The sequence below is a fragment of the Staurois parvus genome, unplaced genomic scaffold (assembly GCF_062004578.1).
Source record: "Staurois parvus isolate SC_StPar_1 unplaced genomic scaffold, SC_StPar_1.0 ptg000750l, whole genome shotgun sequence".
Taxonomy (NCBI): domain Eukaryota; kingdom Metazoa; phylum Chordata; class Amphibia; order Anura; family Ranidae; genus Staurois; species Staurois parvus.
The window spans coordinates 821,798-835,270 of record NW_028318546.1 but is presented as its reverse complement, the minus strand read 5'-3'; the positions used below and the strand labels follow the sequence as shown (position 1 = coordinate 835,270).

The window sequence follows — 13,473 nt, the reverse complement described above, 5'->3', positions numbered from 1 at the left end:
ATCTCAAACACAAACTAAATGTATCTTAAAGTGGTACTAAACCCACCAATGTAACAGTTTGCAAAACAGTTTCATTCAAGGCATGCTTTAACAAGTATGGTAGCTTCTTTGGCTATAAAGGATATGAGTATTTAGTTCTGCCTTAATGCATGCTGTATTTGTCCATCTACTCAAATCCTAATAAAGGCATCTTGTGGTGTTGGGCAGGGCTTCATTTGTTAAAGGTTTAAAAAGGTCAGGGTTGTTAGTGGTGTACCCCAAGGTTCAGTGTTGGGACCCTAACTTTTTAATATATTTATAAATGATATAGGGTCTGGGATTAAAAATACAGTTTCAGTATTTGCAGATAACACCAAGCTGTGTAGTGGAATAATGTCTTTACAGGATGTCTACAACTTACATGTCAACCTCAATGCACTGTGTAATTGGGCAACTATGTGGCAAATGAGGTTTAATGTTGATAAATGTAAGCTTATACACTTGGGGGCTAAGAATATGCATGCATCATACATACTAGGGGGAGTACAACTGGGGGAATCAATGGTGGAGAAGGATCTGGGAGTTCTGGTAGATCACAAGCTTAATAACAGCATGCAATGCCAAGCTGCAGTTTCTAAAGCGAGAAAAATCCTCTCTGGTATTAAAAGAGGTATAGAAAGAGAAATATCATATTGCCCCTGTAAAAATCATTAGTAAGACCTCATCTGGAATATGCAGTTCAGTTTTGGGCACCAACTCACAAAAAGAACACTGGGGAGAACTGGAGAAAGTATAAATACATTAGTGGTTCATATAGTGAACTCGGTGTAGAGTTATTCACCCTGAGGTCATCACAGAGGACAAGGGGGCACTCTTTACATCTGGAGGAAAAGAAATTTAATCTTCAAATACAAAAAGGTTTCTTCACAGTAAGAGCTGTGAAAATGTGGAATAGACTCCCTCAAGAGTTGGTTCTGGCCAGCTCAGTAGATTGCTTTAAAAAAGGCCTGGATTCTTTCTTAGATACACAGAATATAACTGGATACTAACATTTATAGGTGAAGTTGATCCAGGGAATATCCAATTGCCTCTCAGGGGATCAGGAAGTAATTTTTTCCCCCGCAGGAGCAAATTGAATCATGCTTTGCTGGGGTTTTTTTTGCCTTCCTCTGGATCAACTGTGGGTGTAGGATTATAACTTTTTTTTAATGGTTGAACTGGATGGACTTTTGTCTTTTCTCAGCCAGACTAACTATGTAACTATGTAAGTATAGGTTCACTTTAAAACGCCCTATGGGGTCGTTGACATATTTCCGGCTGCCTGTCCCGGCGTCTGACGTCATTTCCGGTGAGTGGAACGCACGCCGAGCGGTGCGTTCCAAGGGGCCATCTTTGCATAGTGGATGAGTCTGCATCTGAGGTCTGTTATCCTGCTGTATACCTGGCTGTGGGGTCTCTATACAGAATTCGCTTTATATGAAAGAAAGATCGTTTTTATGAAAGAAAGATCGTTTTGCTTCAATAAAATGCGGGTTAATATCTGCTAAAATGTGAGTGGTCTAGAGAAATTCTTTTGAGATTGGAAATCATTACGGTATCACACTATGGTCTTTTCTTCTTCCTGATTTTCTCTGGGGGATTCGGTGAGAGGAGTAACCAGAGGTGGTGTCCATATCCTAGAGGAGGCAATATTTGGAGGTCATATACAAAGTAAAGGGGGTCCAGGAGCCCTTAATATCCCTGAAAGGCGTTTGACTCACCATTATCTGGTGAGTGCGGTTAATGTTGGTTTTGCACTGGTGGATGGTGGAGGTATCACTGGCACGGAAGAATCCAATGAAAATATAACATAATTAATTTTTTCACGGGATTGTTTTTTTGGGATTTTGTCACTAGACTTATTATTTTTAAATTATATATAATTTTTAAATTATATATATTTTGTATTTTATTAATATTTCAAATAATTTTTTTGTGTCACCGTGTTTTTAAGTTTGTGATATTTAGTAACTATTATTTTATGGGTTGGGTGATGCATTTTATTGTTTTGTGGGTTTTGCGCTGGTATAAATTGATATCACTTTAAAATAAGAAGCTGTGACAAAAGCTGACAGTGCATATCAAAGATTTATACATGAAGCACATATTATGCGCATGATGTTTTTGCAGTGTGGAGGGTATAATTAAATTGCCTTGATTCTAAATTGATTGCCATGTTTACACCTACTGTGTCACCTTCTGCTGAGCAAAGTATTGTCTGAATTAGCCAGACAAGCAAATACATACAGCCAGAGCTTAAAGCAGTATTAAACCCAAAAGCAAACCTTTATAGCATTGCAGCTTACCAGTTCTTATACCCCTTGCACACTGGATGTTTGACCATCTCTCTTACAGGCCTTACCTCCAGGCAGGAGCATTTTGGCTGAAAAAGCACTTTGACGTTTGTAAACATGTGTAACACATTTAGGCACATCAAGAGCTTGAGAAATAATTAATTTCATTGGGCAGAATAATAATTTATTCTGGCCATTGAAATGAATTAATGCTCAAGCACTAAATGTACCTAGTGTTAACGTGCATTCAGATGTATTTATGCACTTTTTCTACCAAAATGCTGCTGATCCTGCATGCACTAGCAGTAGGGTTTTTTTCTGCCTCTATACCCCAGTGCCTCTAAACTCCATGCATTCATAGGCTATCATGCAGAGATGTTTAGAGGCAGAAAAAACACCAGGAACCTCTGACAGCAGCATTAAAAATGTTTGGTGTGCATGAGGCCCTAGATGTGATGGCTGAATTTATTTTCTTTTTTGGGCATTGTTTCTTCTGTTTTCATCTGATGATTCGAAAGCAGCAATATATTACATTTTTGGTTTGGGGTTCAAGTATGCATATATACAGTACATATTGTCAGAGCAGGCAGAGTAGAGTCAGTACAATAACAAAATGAACTGTTTATAGGAGGTGATCCTAAGATACTCTGAACTGTGAAAGCAAAAAAATTGCGTTCAGGAGTCAATCTCTTGTAACAGCGTGTAAACGTGTTTGTGTTTTTGCATTTAGACTCGTTTTTGGGCTAGTCCATATCCAGATTCTGTCCAGTGCCTATTTTCATCATCAAAAATGCATGCACAGCGTTTTCCATGTATTCAAATGGACCTTATACACCAACGCAGTCAGTTCCAGGTTTCGGTGCAGGAAAAAATGGTAGAACGTGCCGCATTATGCTCATGATGGGATCCATAGTGAATACAACCAGAAAAGACAGGTAATCTCAAAACATACTGCTCTCCCTGCTTCTACTCTCTCTCTTTCTTACAAAACGTCTGAAATAGTTGATTATTTACTATTTTTCAGTGTATTCTGGGCATTTGGGAGGGTCTCCTGAGGTTATCTTTTAAAAACGCTGCTAAACACAAATGCGCATAAACGCGGCTAAACGCACATAAATGTGGTAGATAAATGCGGCTAAACTGATGTTTTTAAACCACGTTTTCTAGCAGTTAGTTTCCAGTGGTCACAAAAGGTTTTTAAACGCCCCGTGTACATGAGCCCTTAGGCCCATAGCAAGCTATCGTGCATTATCCCTTCATTTATGTATGGAATATTACATTTTTAAATCCTATGCAAATGTGAGAAAGGAAGTACTGTGTTAATTATAAGGTGTCAAGTCCAAGAATTGTTCTATATACGTTAGTCAGGATCCTCCACCCTGCGATAAACATGTCCTTCAAGATTATGTTTTGTTGTCTTTACTCTGCTCTTCTCTGTATGCTTTCTTTGTTCTTACATTGGGATTCCTGCAGTTCAGTGCAAGTGATCTCTTTTTTTGTTAGGTGATTGCCAACAATCTAGTTAGTTTTTAGTACATTTGATACCATTTTAGTTCAAAACAATACATTATAAATTTATATTTTTTAGGCCAAAAATATGTGCAAAGGGGTGGAGCACTATGTAGTCACATTATGCTACTGTGCTGACATCCCAGGATTTATATACTGTAGATCAAAACAAGAAAACACAAGCATTATGTGATTTAATATTCAGCACTCATACACTAAAAAACTGATTTTCATACAAAAAATATAATTTTATTAGTACCTCTATGTCCTTTAAAATCATTTGGACGTATCTATTCCAATTGCATGTCAAATACAGAATAAAATATAATAAAGAATAGAATAGAGTAAAATAGAATAATATCCCTCTACATGAGTCCTTAATATGGTTAGGATAAAAAAAAATACATATTTTAGGACATTCTGCGTACTGTAGCGGGCAATACTGGAGGCAATGCTGAAGGATCTAAATGATGACAGCAGAGAAAACATTGTACTGCTGATTATCATTTGGTTTATTCAGTATTTATATGCACCAGGCTCTCCTGGGTCTCTCCCTCCCCATTGGCTCTTGCTACTGTCAATCACAGCCAGTGAGCCAAAGAGGAGAGAGCCAGGGGTGGGGCCCAACCACACTCCATGTGTGAATGGACACACAGAGCAGCAGTTCGGGTGCCCCCAGAGCAAGCTGCTTACTCTGGGGACTCTTGGCTGAAGGGAGGGGCCAGGAGTGCCAGCAGTGAACCCAAGAAGAGGAGCGTCGGGGCTGCTTTGTGCAAAACCACTGCACCGAGCAGGTATGACATGTTTGTTTTTTTAAACAAAAATAAATCTGCCTTCAATATCATTTTAAGTGAATAACATTAAATATCTTGTTACAATGGCATCTGAAAGAGGGTGGGATATATTAGGCAGTCAGTAAACATGTTGTCCCTGAAGTTACAGAAAAATAAGCATCACAGTTTGCTGTGTATGTGGCTGCATAGCCGCAGACTGATCAGCGTGCTATGCTGAGCCGTGTCCACAGCCAAAAGCGAATGAGTATCAGAGCTGCACCATAGATCAATGGAGGAAGGTGACCTGGTCTGGTGAATCACATTTCTACATCATGTAGATGGCCAGGTGTGTGTGCGTCACTGAACTAGAGAAGAATTGACACCAGGATACAGTATTGGAAGAAATCAAATCAGCAGAGACAGTGTGATGCTTTGAGAAATGTCCTGCTAGAAAACCATGGGTCCTGCCATTCATGTGGCACGTACCACCTGATTAAACACTGTTGGAGACCAAGTATGCTCCTTCATGGAAACCATATTCCCTGATGGTATAATATTCTCTGCCACACTGCATAAATGGTCCAAGAATGGTTTGAAGAACACAACAACAAGTTTGAGGTGTTAACTTGGCCTCCAAATTCTCCAGATCTCAATCCATCGAGCATCTGTGAGATGTGATGGCAACACAAGTCCGATCCATGGAGGCTCCACTTTGCAATTTACAGAACTTAAAGGATGTGCTACTGACGTCTTGGTTGCAGACACCACACCATTCATTCAGAGGTCTAGTGTCATCTATGCTTTGATGGGTCAGGGCTGTTTTGGTGGCAAAAGGGAGATCTACTTAATATTAGGTGGCTGACCATAAAATTATGGCTGATCGGTGTATACACAGTGGGGGAGATTTCCTTAAGCTGGTTTACTCAGAATCTGGTGCAGCTGTGCATGTTAGCCAATCAGCTTCTAACTTCAGTGTGTTCAATTAAGCTTTAGCCACAAAACCTGGAAGCGGATTGGTTTTCATGGAGAAGTGCACAAGATTCTGAGTGATCCAACTTTAGTAAATAAAACCCTTTGTGTTAAAAGCACTGAGAGGGACACTGCAGAGCTGCTGATGGTGCAAATGGATATGAAATTGGAGACAACAGTGATAGGGACAATGTACTGCTGAGGAGTGTATAATATACATGTATAGAGAATGGTGACAGGCATATGATAGGTAGGTATTACTTTTGCAGCTGGTAGGTAGCTTGCAAGGAAACTTTACCTATAACAACTTGATAAAAAAAATAATGTTCTTTAACAATACATTCCACGTTAATAATTATGTAACCAAAATTATGTGTGCTGTAAATTGTCTCCAGCATTGTTCATGTTCCTTCTTAGTGGAGGCTAAACATTTTGTTGAAGCCCACAGCTCCTGAGCAGCAGTAAATCTTTAGGTTGTCAGCTAATTAGCCTCTACATTTTAGGCACAGTGCTGAAAAATAGAGAGCAACTGAGCATGTGCAGAGCAGTGTGAGACAGTGTATTACTGAATTCTAACCATTAGCCGCCCGGCCTATAGCCATTTGGCGGCCGCAAAAATGCATTAGCTTTCCGGGGTGTATGCCATTTGGCGTCCTCCCGCACATGCACAGTTCGCGTGGTTGCAGAGATGTGCAGTGGCGCGATCTATCACCGGCCGTGTACCTCGGACACGGCCGATGACAGATCTGAGTACCGGCCCCTGTTGCCGGTACCATGTGACCTGCTGTGACCAATCACAGCAGGTCACATGACAGTTGTATACAATGGATGGCTTCATTCATGCCATCCATTGTATACTAGTGTCTAGCTGTGAATGGTCACAGCAGGTCACATGCACATGTCATGTGATTAGCTGTAGCCAAATCACAGCTAAGCACAAAAAAAAAAAAAAAAAAACCTGAATGAATCAATGTCATGCAGGTAAATGCTTGCTTAAAGCAAAGTAATTCTTTGCTATAAGCAAATTGTGTAAAAAAAAAAAAATATATATACTGATCACTTCCCAACAGTAGTACAATGTTACTATGGTAACATTGTACTACTTTGGTTAAAGTAAATTATGAAAAAAAAATCTTAAAAAAAAAGGAATAAAAAATTAAAAATAATAATAAAAAAAAATATAATTTTTTTTTTTCATACTGTCACCAGTCAGTGTCCCTGTTCACCGCCATGCCAGTTATATGATGATGCTGTACTGCACTGGTGACAGTATGTAAAAAAAAAATAGTGAAAATATTTTTTTTAATTTTTTCATTTTCCGAAAAATTATGACAAAAAAAATACAACTTCAAAAAACTCGCCATGCCTCTTATGAAGTACGTCGGACTGTCTACTTTGCAAAAAGGGGTCATTTGGGTATATCTGTACTGTTCTGACATTCTTGGACCTCAAGAAATTAGATTGGCTGTCAGTACTTCAGGATTGATCAATATTCAGATCTATACCATAGTTTGTGAACTCTATAACTTTCCTACAAACTAAAAAATACATCCTAATTTGGGTTATTTTCACCAAAGACATGTAGCATAATACATCTTGGCCTAAATTTATGAAGAACAATTATTTATTTGTAAACGTTTATAACAGAAATAAAGAAAAATGTGTTTTTTTTTCAAAATTTTTGGTCTTTTTTTGTTAATTTAGCAAAAAATAAAAACCCAGTGGTGATTAAATACCATCAAAAGAAAGCTCTAGTTGTGTGAAGAAAATGATAAAATTTCAGTTTGGGTACAATGTTGTATGACCGCGCAATTGTCATTCAAAGTGTGAGGGCGCTGAAACCTGAAAAATGGCCTGGGCAGGAAGGGGTAAAATTGCCCGGTATTGAATTGGTTAAACAGTATAGGCACATATTTGTAATGTTTTACATAGCTATACCTGTAAAACAGGCCAGCCTGAAGTGATCTAGCAGGACTTAATTTTCTGAGTAAAGTTCCACTTTAAGGGCAGATTACTGATATGTGGCACTGTGGCAACACAGTGTAGTCTCACGTGGTGCATGCAAGAATCCTCCAGTGGTAGCAAATATGAAACTAAATGCTGGCTATTATTATGATTATTATTACTATTATATACTGTACATAAATAGAACAGAAAATTCCACTTCAATCTCCATCCATTCTTAAAAGGTAGAAGTGAATATTACATTTGTTAAAAAGGATGTTTTAAAATTCATTGACATTGTTTGGATAATACTGAGCATAACAATTGATCGCATTTATACTTCTTTTAAAAATATTTTCAATTAATATCTCTTAACCACCTCCCACCCGCCATATAAGGAAATGAAGGGCAGGCTGCGGCTCTATCATTCGGGGTGGATATCATATGACATTCTCCCACTCCAACTGCGCATGCGCGCAGCGCGGTGATCGGTGGTGCGCTGTGTCCCTGGGACACAGAAGATTACCGATCACAGTAAAGAGCTGATGACACAGGCTCTGTCATGTGATCAGCTGTGTCCAATCACAGCTGATCGCATCTAAACAGGAAATGCCGGTTATTGACAGTCCTCTCCTCATGCTGACAGCGCGAGAGGAGAGCCTGTAAGTGGCATTCTTCAGAGGGGACATCTACACTGATCATCAGGGCACTGATCATCAGTGCGCTGATGATCAGTGTAGCCCCATCAGTGCCACCTGTCAGTGCCCATCAATGCCACATATCAGTGCCTACCAGTGCACATCAATGCCACATATCAGTGCTGATCAGAGCTGCCTTTCAGTGCCAACTATCAGTGCCAGTCAGTGCCGCCAATCAGTGCTACCTGTAAGTGCCAGTCAGTGCCGTCTATCACCGATAGGCAGCGCCGCCTATCAGTGCCCATCAGTCCTGCCTACCAGTGCTGTCAGTGCTGCCTAACAGGTCAAATCAGTGCTGCCTATCAGTGCCAGTCAGTGCAGCCTATCAGTGCCCATCAGTGCTGCCTATCAGTGCCCATCAGTGCCACCTAACAGTTCCAATCAGTGCCACCTATCAGTGCCAGTCAGTGCAGCCTATCAGTGCCCATCAGTGTTAACTGTCAATGCCCACCAGTGATGCCTGTTAATGTCAATCAGTGCCACCTATCAGTGCAGCCTATCAGTGCCCATCAGTGCTAACTGTCAATGCCCACCAGTGATGCCAGTTAATGTCAATCAGTGCCACCTATCAGTGCCTCCTCATCAGTGCTGCCTATCAGTACAGCCGCATTAGCACATCATTGAAGGAGAAAAATTACTTCTTTACAAAATTTTATAACAGAAACTAAGAAAACACTTTTATTTTCAAAATTGTTTTAGTTTGTTTAGCAAAAAATAAAAAACCCCAACAGTGATTAAATACCACCAAAAGAAATCTCTATATGTCTAAAAACAAAAGCTAAACATTTTGTTTAGGTACAGTGTTGCATGACCGCGCAATTGTCATTCAAAGTACAACAGCGCTGAAAGCTGAAAATTGGCCTGGGCAGGAAGGGGTTAAAAGTGCCCGGTAAGCAAGAAGTTAACCAAGGGTTATACTTAAATCTGCATTAACCGAAGAAATACCAAATATCTTGCAAAATCACCCAAAACCGTAAATAAGATTGCCTGGACCTAGCTGGGGAACTGGTGAAAGAATCTTCTGTATTACCTTCCTCTACTCCTAGATCCCAAACACCCCATCCCATACTGGCTTATCTCCTCTTCACTATGGGTACCCCATGCCATTATTACATGCTTTCTATAATATGGAATAACCTACTTTTATTTATAACATTAGTATAGCCTTTATTATTTAAATCCCATCATTAGGGATCTGTGCACCTATAATGCAAAACAAACACATATTAATATATTTTATAAATACGTCTTTAGTTACCTTTTCCAGTTACATAGGGAATATTATTTGCAATAATATTATTTAGCATTTTAATATTAATAACAGATTATTTTAAGCAAATTCACAAAGGATTTGTTTTTATGGGTGTAATTATCATTCAGTTCTTCATAAAGCTTTATTCTTTGCTATTTTGCCGCAATATTTGATGCTCTAATGAATGGATGATGGATGACACAGAGCTTTCATTTGATCTGACAATCCAATGTGTAGTTTTGTACAGAAGAGTTTTTTGTAGAGGGAAAAAAAAGGCTACATGAGCCACATTTTATTGACGTTCAATAGTCCTCTCGTTTGGCTCTCTGTTCAGTCCTGCTGCTCTGTGCACTAACAAGTGTCCTTAGTAGGTCAGAAAAGGCATAAAGAAAATTTAAAAAAAAATTGCATTTATTTGTTTAATGCCCTATTCGACTTCTAAAAATGAGGAAAGAGACAGACCTCAACAGCAGTTAACACATAACCCAGTGCTCTCCTTTTTTTTCATCATTGGGCACAGTAAAGCCAATAGACTTGCCATCCTCACCAAGAGGAAAAAGTGAGTAGATGTGAATTTGAAAGCAATAAATATTTTATTGATAGTAGCTACTGTATACTTTCAATGACAATACTTTGCTTCTTTTCTCCTCCATTACTGCCAATTTTTTAACTTGCATTTTGTTTTCTACAATCAACTTTGCAACACGTGCAATTATACTAGGAATACTGTTATTAGATAACTGAGGGATAAACTAATCAGCATTTACGAACATTTATACCTTGAAACTGAGCAGTTAATGTTCCCTTACGGTTTATTTATATAACACCTTCTACATCTTTTCTGTTTAGTCATTCCAAGGTATTTGTACATTACCTGCTTATGTAATGCTTGACAGGGGAAAGGCATAGGTATAATTTTACAAGCATATAAAATAAAAGTGTGCCAGTCCCTAATCAATCATATTTGTAATCATATTTAAATATTAAAATCTTTTTTTTTTTTATATTGTCCTATATTCACTATGTGTTTTTTTTTTTTATTCACCACAATTTTTTATTAATTGTCTCACTTAAAATTAAAAGTGCTAAGAGAAACGTTACACCATGTTTCTCACAATTGCACAGTTATCTGTTGAAATTAGTCCCCTTTCAAGTGTTATTCAATAATAATGAATGGTCATATTATCTAGACAGATAAAGGGGAAAATAAACTCACCATCTCATTCTCTTCCCCCTCATTAATAATTGCACGGTGGTCTTTAGGCAATTTTGACCTCATCTTCAAGGTTAGATGTTGCCTCAAGTAATGAAACTCCAGACAGTGACAGGGATTTAGATCCCCATTTATAATCTCATCCAGTGCCACTATTTTTCTTTTTTTCTCTTATGCATTGTGCACACCTATTTAATTAATTCTAAGGAGTGACTCATTACAGAACAATTGCATCTGTGCAGATTGCAAAATTGACTTCCGTCACCTAGGTGTTTATCTTACAGTTAATGCCAGAGAGGTACCTACCCAGCCATTGTATCACACATTCTAGATATGTACATGGCATAAGTACAATAACCTGTGTATCTATGTTTGAACTCCAAATTAACTGTGCAAATGACTCAGTAAACTACAGTGCGTTCAAATGCCAGCCAGTGAACAGCACCCTGTGGGTTTCATATTTTGCATGAAGGGGTTAATGTATTATTATTACTGATACTTATAAAGCACCATCAATTTATACAGCTCTTTACATATATATCTATATATTGGACATTCATATCAGTCCCTAACCCTCAAGGGGGATACAATCTAAGGTCCCTAACTTACATTCATATATACACATACTAGGGCCAATTTTAGACAGGATCCAATTAACCTACCAGCATGTCTTTAGAGTATTGGAGGAAACTGGATTGCCCAGAGAAAGCCCACGCAGGCACAGGGAGAACATGCAAACTCCAGGCAGGTGATGCTGTGGTTGGGATTTGAACCAGCCACCCTAGTGCTGCCTGGAAGAGGTGCTTTAGTCACTGTGTGTTAATTTTGTCATGATGAAATTCTCTGGCAATGAGTTTCTATTAAAGCTGCAGTTGTGTCAAAGGATGACTGCACAGAAAATATAATATTTAATAACTGTCACAAAAGGTCAGATTTTTAATCAAATTTGTTACAAAAACTATTGAGTACTGTCCATGATACTCTTTTTAGTAACAGGGAGAGTAATCAATTGTTTTTGCAACAAGTACACCAATATGGCTACAATCACATTTAACAATAAAGGTAAAACATTTTCATAATTCTGTTAAGCTTTTCCTTCAGTGAAAGTAGTCTTTTCTAGGATCAGATAGCCATTTGCCATGACAAGTTAGATTAGTATAGCTCAGGTCTACTACATTACTGCTGGTAGCCATCTGACAATCAGTTTTAAGTTTATACATATCTCTTTCCATGTTTATTCCTGTATTAGAAGAACTGGTCAAAGGTTTTTTTTATCATAATTCTCTTTTGGGTCACAAAAGTGCTCTCTTGTGACCCAAAAAAAGCCATCAGCAAGATAAATCCCACTGTCAACTGACATCCCAGAGATACTCTAGACTCTGTAAGGATCTCAACAATATTGTCAGAATCCACCCAGATGCCTGACCGGCAGCTGGCTCAGCCTCTCACCGCACACACCCTTTCACCAGCCAGGTGCTCCTGTGAGTGCTGGAAGGGCAGAGCAGATAACTAGTAACTGACAGTTATCACTTTCAGCTATGAGGAGGCTGAGAATTGAAATATCGGCAGTCATTTGATCACTCAGTTCTTGGGCTTAGAGCTGGCAGGGGACAGCTGCAGCATCTGACTGATGCTGCAGCAGGGAGGTGAGTATGTATGTTTGATTTTTTACATTCCCACACTCCTTTATCCTCATGTCCACCCGTAAAGCAGAGTATTGCAGATGACCGGCCACTGTAGGCAAAGTTACATATGGGTACATCGCTGCCTACTTCCGGATTTTGGGTGCGCACCCCCCCCCCTCCACAGTACCCACTTTGATTGTACACAGCAGATATCCGTCAGCATGTCCCAGCCAATAATTCAATTATGATTCAATGATGGCCAGGACCTGCTGACAGGCTGTGTACTATTACAGCCCAGAGTGCTATGCACAGGGAGTGATCTGTCAGTTCATCATCATCAGAGGTGAGAAACTGATAGACCCTTAGTAAAAGCAGAACACTGTACACACAATACACATAGTTGGGCACACATCTAACTCCTTCATTGCCCTAGATGTTAACCCCTTCCCACTCAGAGACATTAGTACACTGTTCACTGTATTATTGTCACTGGTGATGTCAGTGGCAGTTAGTCAGTGTCAGTTAGTGTCAGATTGCTGGACACACTCCCACAGCCCCAATATAAATTGTTGATCACTGCCATTGGTAGAAAAACAAATTCCAGTATTTATCCCATAGTTTGTAGACATTATAACTTTTACACAAATATATATATATATATATATATATATATATATATATATATATATATATATATATACACTTATTGGGATTTTTTTTTTCAGCAGAATAAATTTTGCCCAAAAGTTATGAAGAAAATTTTGAAAAAAAAACAATATTTTTTACTTTCTGCTATACTGTAAAACATATCCAATAAAAGTATTGAAAACATCAGATTTCTTCATAAATTTAGGCCAATATGTATTCTGCTACACTAAAAAAATCCCAATAAGCATATATTGATTGGTTTGCGCAAACATTATAGCATCTACAAGCTGTGGAATATATACTGGAATTTTTTTTTTTTTTTTTTTATACTAGTAATAGCAGGACTGCAATATTGTGGCAGACAATCTGACACTAACTGACACATTGTCTGACACAACGCATAAAAATATGCACTGTCACTGTACTAATGAGAATGGGAAGGGCTTAAACATCTAGAGCGATGAAAGGGTTAACTAGCTAGTATTTTTGAGTTTATTTTCAGGTGCTTTTACTAAGAGATGTGCTGGATT

The 13,473-nt window shown here is 38.6% G+C and overlaps 1 protein-coding gene across 1 annotated transcript in view; it reads right to left on the bottom strand.

The window, feature by feature from the left end:
- Positions 1–10,736, bottom strand: part of LOC149445011 (putative cation-transporting ATPase 13A4) — an 88,410-nt gene extending 77,674 nt beyond the window's left edge. The window contains exon 1 of the mRNA XM_089654289.1: positions 10,674–10,736. Within this exon, the coding sequence (XP_089510415.1) occupies positions 10,674–10,736 (63 nt within the window). The remainder of the gene's footprint in view (positions 1–10,673) is intronic.
- Positions 10,737–13,473: the final 2,737 nt, after the last annotated feature.